The sequence below is a fragment of the Peromyscus maniculatus genome, chromosome 23 (genome assembly GCF_049852395.1).
Source record: "Peromyscus maniculatus bairdii isolate BWxNUB_F1_BW_parent chromosome 23, HU_Pman_BW_mat_3.1, whole genome shotgun sequence".
Lineage (NCBI taxonomy): Eukaryota > Metazoa > Chordata > Mammalia > Rodentia > Cricetidae > Peromyscus > Peromyscus maniculatus.
This window is the reverse complement of record NC_134874.1, coordinates 26,292,060-26,306,217: the sequence shown is the minus strand read 5'-3', so window position 1 is coordinate 26,306,217 and position 14,158 is coordinate 26,292,060. Positions and strand designations below refer to the sequence as shown.

The window sequence follows — 14,158 nt, the reverse complement described above, 5'->3', positions numbered from 1 at the left end:
GAACAAGTCCTTTTATTGAAAGGGGGAATTCCAGAGAGATTCCTATAAAATTGTACGTTTACAACCGTGAAAGAAAGCCCTTAAGCAAATGGTCTTAATTGTGTTGGAATTCTTGAGTCTCAGCTGATGAAAGGTTTCGATCAAAATCTGGGAGAAGGGGCTCTTTTGCCCTCAAGTCCATAGCTTCCCTATTTTGTTTTTGGTCTTGGATTTCTGATCCTTCTATCTCCACGTCCGAAGTCCTGGGATTGATTATAGGCGTGCATCCTATGCTGGATTTATGTGGTGCAGAAGATGGGCTTGGAGCATGCTAGGCAAGCACTCTACCGCTTAAGCTATATAATACATTTCTATCTATTCTACCCTGCTTCGACCCAACTGACTCCCCACCCCCAGCCCCACTCCAACCCCGGCATCCTCAGGGTCGGTCGTAGGTGTTTAACTCCAGTGGGTTGGACCAGAGAGGCTCGGGGAATACTGTATAAGGAGGTGCCTTCTCCAAGGAAACCTGCTGGGCGGTCCCATCCGAGTTCACAGCCCCGCCACGGCGCTGCCAAGCAGAGCTGATAATGAATGAAAGGCAGAAAAGGAGGGGGAGAAAGGGGCGGGGCTAGAGGCGGGTTTTATGGTGGGCGTGGCAGTGCAGGCTCTGCAGCCCCAGCTGTGCTGCAGAGGGCGAAACTGCCGCCGTCAAGGGGCGTGGCTTCCGCCGAAGGGGCGGAGCCACACAAAGGCAGCTCCACACTTCAGCTCCACCCTTTCCGGGACTCGCAGGCCCCGCCGATCCCTTAGAGGGCGTAGCCTCCATTGAGGGGGCGTGGCTTCCTCCTAGGAGGGGCGGTGTGGAACAAGGACAACTCCGCCAATGCCGCAGCGGCCAGGCCCCTGGCTGGCCTGCAGAGGGCGTGGCTGCAGCTGAGACGACGTCGAGCTTACCGCTCCGGGGTGGGATGGTCGCTTGAGGGGTGTGGGGGTTATCGGCGGCGAGGGGCGGAGCCGCGCAGTTCCAACCCGCAGTGCCCGCAGGTCCCCGGTCAGCCTGCGGAGGGCGGGGTTGCCTCTGGGGGCGTGGCTATCCCGGGGGCGGAGCCGCGCAGGGGCAGTTCCAACCCGCAGTGCCCGCAGGCCCCTGGTTAGCCTGCAGAGGGCGGGGTTGCCTCTGAGGGGCGTGGCTATCCCGGGGGCGGAGCCGCGCAGGGGCAGTTCCAGCCGGCCGCGTCGCACGCGCTCCGCCCCTGCCGCAGCTCGCAGGCCCGCCCCGGCCCGCCCCTCCGCGCTCCTCAGGCGGCGGCAGCGCGGAGCCGGTGTCCCCAAGCCGGGCGTGGGAGTGCAGCGCGGCGGCATCGCCGAGCCCGGAGCGGAGCGCTCGGCTCCGGCCCCGCGCTCCCCGCCTCCCGCCTTCCCGGGCCGGCGGCGGGCGAGCTCGCGGGCCCGGCCCCAGCTCTCCGGTGCCCCGCCGGTTGCCGGCGGTCCCCGCCCCCCGCCGAGTGCATGAGGTTGACGCTACTTTGTTGCACCTGGAGGGAAGAACGTATGGGAGAGGAAGGTGCGCCGGGCTAGGGGTCGGGGGAGGGGAGCCGGGAGTATCTGAGGGGCCCGGGGAGCGGCAAGGCCGCGCCCCTGCCTCCTAGGGATGCGCCTGTCCTTCCGAAGCCCGCAGGCCATTCTCTGTCACCCTCCCACCCTCTTTCTCCCTTCCTTAGCCCCGGGATGAGCCGCTTTCTTGCGGATGGAGGAAGCCCCTCTTCTCATATCCCATCCCCTCTTCACCCATCTCCCAGGTTACTGTTCCTCCAGCACCTACCTACCTTAGACCCTAGTTCTCTGTCCCACCCTGGTCCTCGCTCTCCGGTGGGGTGGAGGGGGGGCACCCTTTGATCCAGCCTGACCCGGGAGAGCTAAAAGACAGCAGCCTTGGATCTGAGACGCAGACTCGCGTTTGCGGGGCTCTCTGACCTTGAACCAGTCACTAACACCCAGGGCCTCAGTTTCCCTGTCTATGCAGTTCAGGACTAGGTGAATGGGGAGACTAGTCAAAAACAAATAAAAAGTCACTGGAGAGCTATACACACTGGATCCGGTGACAGAACACTGCAGAGGTTTACCGCCGCCACTACCGTCATACCGTGACCTCCCGTTTATCTGCACCAACCCTGGTAGTCTAGTATTTAATCAGTCTTGGCTAGAGTCCTGGCGAGAGGCTAGAGTCCTGCCTCACTGAGAAGGCCCCGGGCTTAGAGCCACACTACAGCTGGGGTTCAGAGGCCTCTTGAGATTCCCTCAGCCTGGATCAGAGTCTGGGATCTCCCCTGGGTTTCTTTCTCAAAGCCCCCACAGTCGGCTCATCTGGTCAAAGACAGGTTCTGACCTCTCCAGCCCTGTTCTACCCCCCACTCACACATGTCCCTGAAGCCCTGTTGGGGGCACGGGCCCACGGGCACTTACAACACACTGCTTTGGGTGCTTGGGTACTTGGAGGGGTGAAGGCGGTGGCCTCGGAGCCTGGCTGTGTGTCATCAGGAGAGGTCCCCTCTCTGGGGCTGAGGTTTCCGAGTCTGTAGAATGGGGAGGAACAGGCCGAGGCTATTTTGCAGGGCCCACCAGCGCCAGGGGTACAAGGTCCTGGGGATGACTAAGCATGTAGAGTGGCTGTGTGTTAAGGAATTGTCAGAGTGTCTGGCTTCGCAGCCCTGGCCCCTCGTCAAGGTTCAACAAGGGCTATCACCTTTGAGTTTCCTACCCTGCTACTTCTGACCTAAGATGGACCAGCCCAGCTCTGCCGGTCCTTGTCCCTTTCAATACTTCTTCCTGGGCAGGCGGGCAGAAGAGGCTGTCACAGGAGTGCCATCCTCCACCTTGTTTCTAAATTCTGTTTCCTTTCTCCGTTTCTACGTGTGTCTTGGAAGGGAGCATCTCTGTTCCCTCCTGCATGTCCCAGATGGGTCCAGAGAGGCTTGGTGGCCTAGTGTCCAAGCAGAACTCTCAGACTCTCATCCTTTATCCTCTCGATTAGCAGAGTGAGCACCCATCCTGTATCAAAGATTCAGTGTGTGAGCACTAAGTCTACCTGGGGTGAGCAGGGCAGGCTAGACCTCCAGCAAACTACACTCTTAAGGCTGGCTCCTAGGCCAGGGGCAGTGGTGGCGCACGCCTTTAATCTCAGCACTTGGGAGGCAGAGGCAGGAGGATCTCTATGAGTTCGAGGACAGCCTGGTCTACAGAGCGAGTTCCAGGACAGGCTTCAAAGCTACAGAGAAACCCTGTCTCGAAAAACCAAAAAAAAAAAAGAAAGAAAGAAAGAGAGAGAGAGAGAGAGAAAGAGAGAAAGAAAGAAAGAAAGAAAGAAAGAAAGAAAGAAAGAAAGAAAGAAAGAAAGAAAGAAAGAAAGAAAGAAAGGCTCCTGACTTGGTTTCTATCCCAAGCAGGAAGCGAGTTGCCTGTGTGTGCGAGCTGCGGCCAGAAGATCTATGACGGCCAGTACCTCCAGGCCCTGAACGCTGACTGGCATGCAGACTGCTTCAGGTAAGACGGGCTGGCCAAAGAGCGGGTGCCCTCAGCAAGGCCCGCCCGTGACCTGGATGTTTCTTTCTTCCAGTACTGTCCTTGCCTATTATCTCTAGTGGGACCCTGGCCTCAGTTTCCCTTTCTTAAAGAGCTTGTTTGTTCTGTGGTGTATACATTTGTTATTGCTATATTGGCGGGACGGGGAAGGGGGGCCGACACACACACACACACACACACACACACACACACGACACATGTGCATTTCAGGGCACGTGTGGAGGTCAGGGGACAAATTTGGAGAGTCAGTTCTCACCTTCCACCTTGTTAGGCTGGGTCTGGCACTGTGCAGCTAATTCAGGCTAGCAGGTCAGAGAGCTTCCAGATGGTCCTCCTGTCATCTCCTCCCATCTGGAAGCAGGAGGAAATTACTGATGCTTGACACTGTATCTAGCTTTTTATATGGGTTCTGGGGATCAATGCAGTTGTCAGGCTTCCCCAGCAAGCACCTTTACCCACTCAACTGTCTCCCTAGACTCATTTAAAAAAAAAAAAAAAAAAAAAAAAAAAAACAGGACCTTAGCTTGTTGTCCAGGCTGGCTTAGAACTCCTGGGCTCAAGCAATTCGCCTGCCTCAGCCTCCCCAGTATCTAGGACTACAGGTACATGCCACCATACCTCAGCTTGTCTAGTACTTTAGGTCCTACCGAGGATCTGAGGATGTTATCAGTTGGTAGAGTGCTTGCCCAGCATGCGTGAAGCCCTGGGTTTGATCCCCAGCATCCCATAAACCAGACATGGAAACACATGCCTGTAAGCCCAGCACTCAGGAGATGGAAGCAAGAAGATTAGAAATCCAAACTCCTCTTTAGCTGGATAGTGAGTTCAAGGCCACCCTGGGCTACATGAGACTTGGTCTCAAACAAACAAAATCCTTCTTAACTGACTTATATTTATATTGACTCTGTCAATAGTTATACTGTATTATGGAATAATAAAGAAAAAAGTCCAACTACACCATGTTCAGGTGTAGTTGTGTGTATGTATATGTTTGTGTGCATGCGTGTGTACAGGTACACATACATGTATATGGGGACCAGAGGTAGATAGCAGGTGGGTTCCTCTATGGCCCACCACTGTATTTTTTTGAGTCAGGGTCTCCCACTGAATCTGGAGTGCAGTGATTTGCCTAGACTAGCTAACCAGTGAGATCTGGGAATCCTCCCATCTCCGCATGGCCCCCTCCACCACCCCACCCCACCCCACCCCACCCCACCCCACCCCCGTGCTAGAGTTACAGATGCACACTGATGTGTTCAGCTTCGTTTGTGGGTGCTGGGGGTCTGGACTCAGGCAGACACTTCACCCGCTGAACCATCTCCCCAGCTCTCAGCCGAGATTCAGTCTGAGGCTGGTGGAATTCGCCATGAGGAACCCGTAGTAGAGAGGGCACAGGCAGAAGAGCGGGGCTAGGGCATCTAGGGCAACATGCTGTAGCCTCCCTGAGCTCTCCTGCTGCAGGGGATGGGAAAGGCACACCGGCTCTCAAGGGACCACTAGCCACCGTCCCAAGGCCATAACTGACTATACAGATGTGTCAGCCAATGAAAACAGCCCTGACCTCCAGCTGCACACGGCACATGGCTGCAGTCAAAGACTCCGTAAAGAAGTGGGCACCCAGAGGTGGCCCAGTGTCCCGCTAGGAGCATCCCAAGAAACAAAGAGGAAAGACATTCAAGGCGACCATGTGCTACATCCTAAGTTCAAGGCCAGCCTGAGCTACGTGAGACCCTGTCTCAAACAGAAAAAGTCTAAGGTGGCCTTTTGTAGCCCTCGGCAGGGCTCTGAGCACTTTGCACAGTTAGATACTAGTTGTATCTTCCAAAGAAAAATCGGAGCACAGAGCGGTTTGTGTTTCTGCCTGAAGTCACATGACCAGGAAGCAGTAGGAATACACAGTGCCCACTCTGAGACCAGAAGAAAGGCAGGCGACACATCCAGGGATTCAAAGCCTATGCTCAGAAGAAGGTCTCTCGGGGAGGCCCACGAGGGGATCCTGACACACAAAAGGACCGTTCGCTCGGGGAGACAAGGCTGTGGGGACCATTGGTGGTGGAAAAAGGTGGGTCAAGGGATACAGTTAGGAGACCCAAGTTAGACTGAGTTGGTGTGGGCATTGAATGCCAGGATTAGGCCCTTCTGAAGACAATGGGGAGGCAGCAGACAGCTGGGGAGCATGCTGTTTGTTGAAGATTGTCATCCCCGTGGGCAGATGGTGCATCTTGGCAGGACGAGACCATCATAGTAGTTCAGGGGTCTGACTCATAAGCCTGACTTAGGATAGTGACTGAGAGGGAGGATCTCTGATATGGAGGGGGTGATATGGGACTAGGGAGTCAACTCAGCTGCTTAAGCATTTGCCCGAGGACCTGAGTTTGATCCCCAGAACCTGCAGATGAAAGGGTGTCCGTCTGTAATCCCAGCACTGGGGAGGTGGTGGTGCGTGACAAAACTTTTCCTGGGGAGATGCAACACGCATGTCTACTCACCACAGATAGGGAACCCATGACAGACCAAATGCGGATACCACCTAAGTCCAACTTGGTGAACCGGTGAGTCTATTGGAGTTACTTATAGGAAGATATGGCTGAAGGGTTACTTACAGGAGCAGAAATGACTCAAGACAGCTGCATCACCCGAGCCCAGCATGGGTGACAGCTCTCAAAGCTGGGGACCTGGAGCACACTGCCCAGCCTGCAGCAGCTCATCAGGTGGGAGAGTGACCTTTCCAGGTGTCATTGTTGGTCTACACCTCTTTCCTGGCAGCTTGGCTGGTTTCTGCTTCTTCAGGCAGCTGGTGTGGTCTCAGAATCCACTTTGCAGCTTGAGTCTGCTCTTCTGAGAAGGACTCTCGGCTTTTATTGCTTACTGAGGGAGATTGGGGGTGGTGGGTAGTGAATCTGGTCAGTTTCATGGACTTCTTGAAGCTATTTTGAATTGTTTACCGTCTTGCTTAAGGTGGAGACAAAGCCTTGGAGCCCACTGGTCTGCCAGCCAGCCTGATCAGCCATACCCGTGTGTGTGTGTGTGTGTGTGTGTGTGTGTGTGTGTGTGTGTGTGTGCACATGACTTAGTGTGCGTGTGGATAACTTGTTATCAGAGGTTAGCTGTGGGAATCAGTTCTCTCTTCCCACCATGCTTTTGGTACTCAGACTCAGACTTGTCAGGCTTAGCAGCCCCTGCCTCTATCCCCTGAACCATCTTGCCAGCCCTCCACCTTACTTTTTTTTAAAAGATTTATTTATTTATTATGTACACAGAGGAGGGCACCAGATCTCATTGTAGATGGTTGTAAGCCACCATGTGGGTGCTGGGAATTGAACTCAGGACCTCTGGAAGAGCAGTCAGTGCTCTTAACCTGTGAGCCATCTCTCCAGCCCTCCACCTTACTTTTAGAGATAGGTTCTCCCTCTGAACCTAGAGCTTGCCATTGCAGCTAGATTGGCTAGCCGGTGAACCCCCAAGGTCCGCCTGTGTCCACCCGTCCACACTGGGGCTACAGATGTACACCATTGTTCCCAGCTTTACATGGGTGCTGGGGATTTGAACTCGGGTCCTCATACTTGCAAGGCAGGCATTTTACCCACTGAGCCATCTCTCCAGATCTCAAGCATTCTTTAATAGTAATCCAACCCGTACCATAACCATCCAGGGTATGATATTTGCCCATTCTCATGTGAGAAATAGGGATTCGGCCACAGCAGCTACTTCGGTGAAGGTTTTCAAGCTCAACGTGGCATCTGACTGTCTCTTGCACATTATGTGTCTCTGCAGAGTTCAGTGGGCTCTTCTAAGGGTGCCAGTGAGCAGCAGGTCTGCACTGGGGAGAGGGTGTCTGTTGTCAACAGAGTTGGGGGGCAGGTTAGTTACGCCTGTTGCTTTGGTAGCATTAAATTTGCAGTGGGGCCAAAAGGAATCAAGAAATCTTTTTTTTTTTTTTTTTTGGTTTTTCGAGACAGGGTTTCTCTGTGTAGCTTTGCACCTTTCCTGGAACTCACTCTGGAGACCAGGCTGGCCTTGAACTCACAGAGATCTGCCTGCCTCTGCCTCCCGAGTGCTGGGATTAAAGGCGTGCGCCACCACCGCCAGGCTGGAATCAAGAAATCTTTAGGGGACCCTGTGACTGGCAGGGAAGGAAGGAATGAGAGAGCCCCAAGGGTAGCCCCCATGTGGCTTTGGATGCCCCACTCCATACCACCAAGAGAGGGGTGAGACCCAGCTGGGGGCATAGGGAGAAAGCACGTTCAGCAGTCTCCAAAGTGGACACAAGGGCCCCACGGTGAGGAAGGGCCCACAAGCAGTGTGACCCCAGCTTCCATATCATAGGCAGGGCCCTGATCCTTCCTCACCTACAATCAGAGCCTAGCTCGATACCTGCCTGTATCATCCTAGATCCTCCTGTCACTGCTTCCTCGCCTGCAGTCGAAGTCTAGATCCTTACTCCACGCCTCCCTGCCTCTGGTCCCCGCCTGGCATTTAGCATGGGACCCTGGATCCCTGTCCCTGCCTCCCCATATTGTGGTCCAGTGGTGTATGCTTACTCACCGTAGCTGGGTAAAGCTGACGGTGTCCTGCGCTGTGACAGTCAGGAAAACACCTCAGAGAAGGATCACAGCTGCCCTGGGCCCGCAGCTGACAGGCAGCTAGCCTGACTCTCCCCGGGACACCTGAGGCCCCATTTCCAGTGACACAAACCTCAGTGACTGACATTGAAACCTCTGTTCCGCTCGCCTTCATTAAAGCTGCTGTAGCAGGAGGGCTGTGTGACAAGACCGGACAGCCCACTTCTCAGACATGAGGTAGGGAGGCGGCTTCCTGAGTTATCACACCCGCTGCCTTCCTTGCCTTTCTGCATGCCCTTCCAAGTGGAATCCCCGGGGGGGTCCTGAGTCAGCTGCTCCCAAGCACCTGTCCTACGCAGGCCCCTCAGGACAACCTGCACGTCAAGTGCTGGGTGTCGAAGCAGTTTGACTGATAAGGAAAGCGGCGCAGAGGTCACTGACGTGCCCAAGGACTCCCATGTGGCCGGACTGCAGATCCTGCACTACGTCCTCCAAGTACTCACGTACTCACGGCTCTGTCCTGCCCCTCCCAGACACAGGCTCCTGCCTTCCAGCAGGAGAGCAGAGGAGAGACCAGGGCAGCGTCAGAGGCCAGAGACAGCATTCCAAGGAGGTGACAACTCTCTGCAGAGTAGGGGGAAGCGAGGGAGGAACTCAGCATGTCCACAGGCCCTGAGGTGGGATGTGATGCGCACAGCTGGGCATGAGCCAGCATCCTGCAGCACTGACGCACAGTGGGGCTGCTGGAGACTCACCCAGCCTTGTGTTTTGTTCTGTTTCTTCCCCTGGTGCTGGGGACCAAACCCAGAGCCTTGGGCTTGCTAGGCAAGCCCTCTGCTAAATCTCCAACCCTAATGTTTATGTAAAGTAGGTGGGGGCATCTGGGGCCATCCATCGGTGATAGATCCATCCTTACCTAGTGTGCTCACTCCCCAGGACTGAGGGGAAAAGTGTTTTTGTTTACAACAAAGCAAGATTTGTTTTAATTTGGGAGGGAGGGAGGGACTGAACCCAGGGCCTCATGAGTACCAGGCAAAAGCCCTACTGCTGTACTGTGTCCCAGCCTTCCAGCTGCATCGATGTGTGTCTTAGGGCAGTGGTTCTCAACCCGTGGGTCGCAACCCCATTTGGTGGTCACATATCAGATATCCTGCACATCATGTATTTACATTATGATTCATAACAGTAGCAAAATGAAATAGCAACAAAAATAATTTTATGGTTGGGGGCCACCACATGAGGAACTGTATTAAAGGGTCACAGCATTAGGAAGGTTGAGAACCGCTGGTCCAGGGGGAACTGGAGGAATCTTGCAGAAGGTTCCCTGGCTGTGCGTCTTCTCTGAGTCCTCAGATCTGAGCTCTGAGTACCGCTGCACTGTCTCTGCCCTTGACCTGGAGGAAATCCCAGGCTGGTGTTCCAGGGAAGACCTTAGATGCTATGACAGATGCCCTGCTGAGCCAGGACACATGCTGTCTGAAGATGCTCTCTGTAGACAGTACAGGGCATAAGAGCATTAGCACTGGGGTTTATCATTACCCAGGGCCCTGTCTATGCCCTGCCACCACACTTCTTGTTGGCTCTGCCTCCCAGAAGATTAGAGACAGGCCAGTGGTCCAGACTTCGGGGACCCAGCTGCTGCTTCTGTATGCTGTGCCGGCAGGGTCCTTTTCCCAAAAGCCTTCCGTGCACAATTCCTAGAGACATTGTAGCCTGGGTGATCTCCCTGGAGGCTGGGTGGGGTAGCCCTGAGCGAGGAATCGTGAATGAGCCGTGGGCTGGTCATGTAGCCTCAGCCGGGAGAAAGCTCTCATTCAAGGAACCTCCCGTGTAAGGAGGCTGAGCTAACCATGGGAAGCTGGCCTCTGTTCCCTTGGGGACAGCACCGGAAGAGGCAGCTACTCTGGTGCTTGCCATGTCCCTAGAGAGGCCCAAGCCCTCAGTGTCTTTGTTCAGGAGGAGGCCAAGGAGCACGCAGGATACCTTTCTCCAGATACAGCAGGCTAGGAGAGTAGTGCGGTTAGACCTTAGATCCTTCTCTGCCTCCCTAATTGGTGTCAACGCCTACATCCCCTCTCCCTCTCTGTAGTCAGAGCCCTTCCCACCTTCTTTGCTGGGGGAGCGGCAAAGTCAGAGCCTAGTTCCCTCCCTCCCAACCTTTTTTCTTAGAGTCAGAGCCTAGGTCCCTTCTCCCTGCCTCTTTCCTGGGGTCACAGCCATTCCTCCTCACTTCTCTGCCTGTAGTCCTAACCTCGATCCCCCCTTTTCCAACTCCCTACCTATGATCAGGGCCTGGATCCTCCCCTGCCTACCCCTCTGCCTACAGTCCGAGTGGAGACCCCTCCTTGCTGACCTCTGCCTGATTAGAGCTAGATCCCCCCTCTCTCCCTCCACCGAAGCCCAAGCAGAAAGCAGTTTGGCTGCTTCCTGTCACAGACCAAGAAAGAGGCCTTCCTCACCACCCTGCTGTCTCCTCCCCTGTGGTGTGGCCACACAGGCCCTACCCCCTGCAGCCTCCAATCCTGAGTCCCTGCGGCAGGATGGGGAAGCTCTGGCCAGGCCACCCATGGGCTCCCACAGGCCTCCAGAGCCCCCTGCTGTAGCTGCAGAGGATGCTGCCAGCCTCGGCCCTGAGAAGAGTCCGCTGCCTCCGAGGGGCTAAGTAAGTGGAAAGCCCCTTCCCCACCTGTCCTGGGTCCCTGGCTTAAAGAGGCTGGGGTTGGAGGTGGAGGGGACTAAAGAACAGGCCCATCTTGGGGATGGCTGTGGGGCAGAACTGAAACTCTGTTCAGGTCTGCCGGCTATGGAGGAAACAGGCCATGGCTGAGCTTTTGGACCATCTGGTACCTGGCCTCCCAGCTGCTTACCGTTTGTCCCTGGTGTCCTGGAATGAGGAGGGAGGAACTTCATGCCTGCCACTGTGACACCTAGACCAGCCTCCCTTGCCCCATAGCCCCACATCTGTTTTCTCCCCCAGGGTCCTCTCCTCTCCTGCCCCAGCCTGGCTCTGCCAGAAAAAGCCAGGGGACCGTCTCTTTAGGAGTTCTACCTGGCTGGCCCTGGGCCAGCTCTAGGCCCTGTCTGCTACCTGATGTACCTACCTCTCTTGACATGGAGGGCTCTTTTTGAGATAGGATCTCATCTATCCTAGGCTAACCTCAAATTGGCCAGGTAGCCCAGAATGACCTCAACCCCCTGCCTCCTGCCTCTGCCTCCCAAGTCCTGGGATTGCAGGCCTGCACCACCACCTCCACTGTTACATGGTGCTGGGGATGGAACCCGGGGCTTTCTGATTGCGAAGCGAGCACTCTACCGACTGAGCCACATGCCCAGTCCATCTCAAAATGCTTTGTGGAGAACCAAGCTGGTAGCTCTTCCTCCTCCCTCCTCGGCTCCTGTCGGGATGCAGGATGCAGGCTGAGGCCTAAGGGGCTGGACAAGGTCAGAAGCTCCTTTGTGCCTTCCGTCAGCAAAGGTCTTTGAAGCCCAGGGCCAGCCACCACACCACTGTATGCGCCCACATCCTGAGCCCAAGTGAAGCCTTAGCCGATCTAAACAGAGACATAGGCCAAGCATGGTGGAACACACCTGTCATCCCAGCATTGGAGAGGTAGAGGCAGAAGGAGGGGGAACTCAGGGTCAGGCTGGGAACGGAGCTCAGTCAGTAGAGTGTTGGCCTGGCTTTGCATGAATCCTTGGGTTCCATCTTCAGCACGGGTAATCCCAGCACTCACGTGGTAGAAGTGGGATCAGGCGTTCGAGGTCATCCTCTTCTATCTACACAGTGAGTTCAAAGCCAGCCTGTGCTATTTGAGACCCTCTCTCAATAGAGGGTGAAGGTGGATGTGGGGGGCGGGTCATACAGACTACAGAGAGGAACCCAAGCAGTGCTGAGGGTGCTGGGTAGGTAGGCTGAGCCTCTCCTGAGAGTCTGTTTGCAGGGGCTGTCTGTAGTGCTGCTGCTGGGTAGCAGTGGGGGCTGAGAGGCTTCGAGGAAGTAGTGACCTGGTAGGGGTATGCAGAGCTTGTGAGCAGAGCGGAGCTCGTGAGCAAGCCGTGGTCAAGTTGCTCTGCTGCGGCTGCTGAGAGGATGTCTGTGATGAATGAGTGGGTGGAGGAGGAGTCGGGAGTTTCCTTCTAGATGAACTTAAGAGCTTTCTCTCCCAGAGTGGGATGTAGCAGCTCCTGAGCCCACACCCACAGGGAGAGCGGGCACGCAGAGGCCCTGCTTCCTGCGGCGTGACACTGGGGAGTGATGAGCAGACCCCTGTGACACTCCTGTGACCCAGGCGTGGGACAGGAAGCAAGCCACTGATAGGGTAGGACTGGGAGTCTTCCTGAAAGGATAGGATCCCTGCTGCCTCTTCACACTTTGGGGTCCTTTTCATGGCGTCTTCTGTTAGGTTTAAAGACCCCACGTGGGGTGTGCCGGGGGCCCTGCATTTGAGCCTCCTCCCACTGCCCAGTCTCCCAGCAGTGCACGGCCCCTCCCCTCTTCCAGGCTGCCTTGGACTGTTGCCAGGAGAGTTGGGACAGTAGGCATGACGTCATGATGCCTGCCCTACACCCAGCCTCTCCTCCTCTGCTCCCTGACTCCCCCAGGGACACCTCATCAGGCCCCTTTCCTGAGAACATCCCCACCCTCTTACAACTGAGTTCTGACATTTTGTGCTTCCCTGCCTGGGCCCCTCCCTGCAGGCCAGGCACCCAGACAATGTGAAACAAGCTGGGCTCTTCTTAAAGGAACAGTGTCCCACCAGCTAGTGTACAGATCTCCTCCTTGTCCCGTTCTCAGTTCCAGACTAATGTGGGGGGAAGGGAGTGAACAGTCTCACCCACCTATTCTCTCCTGCATTGGTCCCCAGCAGAGCCCAGCTCCTCCAGGCCCCATGTGACTCATAAGCAGAGCCCGCTGCATGGTCTGCCTGTCCTCTGCTCAGGTGTGCATTCTGGCCCAGGCATATCTCGGCACAGAGAACCCTACGGTCAGCTCTCCAGATCCCCACAGGCTCACAGGAGAGTCCCTGTCCCACCAAGATGCTTGACCAGGAGAAACCAGGCACCTAGTTTACTGGCAAAGACACCCCCCCCATCTGCCTCTCAGCCCCAACCCCAGCCTCCCTGGTTGTCTTCTTAGGCTAAGATGGACTGCTAGCTTTGATGACCCTGGGCTGGTTGCCTGAGGGAGGATGGGTTCATAGATTTAATGGTAAGAACTGAGCTGATCCCTGGGCATTCTCGTGAAGGCTTTGGGAAGCTTCAGCATCCTGCATCCTTGCTGGCAAAATCCTGTCTCTGCATCCTGAGCCCAGTACCTACCTTATACCTTAATGAGACAGAGCAGCCTGTGCTCATGGGTGAGAACTTGGGCAAGTTGCCTTCATAACTCATCTCCCTCTGAGGATTTGGTTTGGTTTGGTTTTTATTTTCCTTTTTGTTTTGAGCTGGTATTTTCCCAGTGCCCTGACTGGCCTGCAGGCTGGTCTTGGATGCCCATAGATCCACCTGCTTCTGCCTCCCACATGCAGGAAGGGGCTGACATTCAGGTCTCCCAGCTCTAAGGATCATAGACCCCTGCCCTGCTGGAGCAGGGTGGAGGAGAAAGCCCACAGGTCTGTTAGCTTCACGGCCTGTGGTCTGCTCCACGCTCTCCATGTTCCCGGCCTCTGTTCCTCCATCCACCAGGCTGGTGACCAAGAACAAGTCACCTTCCTTCTGAGCCATCTTCTTTGCATGACAGGAGCCAGGCTGGGATTAGAAGCTGCTCTCACCTCTGGGCTCTCAGGTGAGCCAGATCCTGCAGCCATCTAGGCAGAACTGAAATAGATGATTGACAGGCTGTGCGCTGAAAAGCTATAGAGGAAGCCGGGCACGGTGACACCTTTAATCCCAGTGCTAAGGAGGAAGAAGCAAGCAGGTCTCTGTGAGTTCGAGGCACTCTTCATCTACATAGAAAGTCTTAGGACAGCCAGGGCTAGAGAGAGACCCTGTCTCCAAAAGCCAAAAAAGTGAAAAGCTGTACAGGATGAAGCAGC

The 14,158-nt window shown here is 55.4% G+C and overlaps 1 protein-coding gene and 1 long non-coding RNA gene across 3 annotated transcripts in view; one reads left to right on the top strand and one right to left on the bottom strand.

Moving 5' to 3' along the window:
• Nucleotides 1–1,413: 1,413 nt before the first annotated feature.
• The window catches only part of Limk1 (LIM domain kinase 1), a 31,643-nt gene continuing 18,898 nt past the window's right edge, over nt 1,414–14,158 (top strand). The window contains exons 1-2 of one of the 2 annotated variants that reach the window (XM_006971320.4): nt 1,414–1,546; nt 3,426–3,522. In XM_006971320.4, coding sequence (XP_006971382.2) covers nt 1,492–1,546; nt 3,426–3,522 — 152 coding nt within the window. In that variant the 5' untranslated portion in view covers nt 1,414–1,491. Of the gene's footprint in view, nt 1,547–3,425; nt 3,523–10,078; nt 10,786–14,158 lie in introns of those variants that run through there. The other variant, XM_042267747.2, reaches the window with a different exon arrangement.
• LOC143270585 (uncharacterized) lies at nt 1,465–8,580 on the bottom strand. Its single transcript, XR_013047790.1, has 6 exons — nt 8,107–8,580; nt 7,201–7,396; nt 6,165–6,429; nt 3,818–3,912; nt 2,446–2,555; nt 1,465–2,029 (listed from the first exon to the last, which is right to left on the bottom strand). It is a non-coding gene; the product is annotated as an uncharacterized LOC143270585 (long non-coding RNA).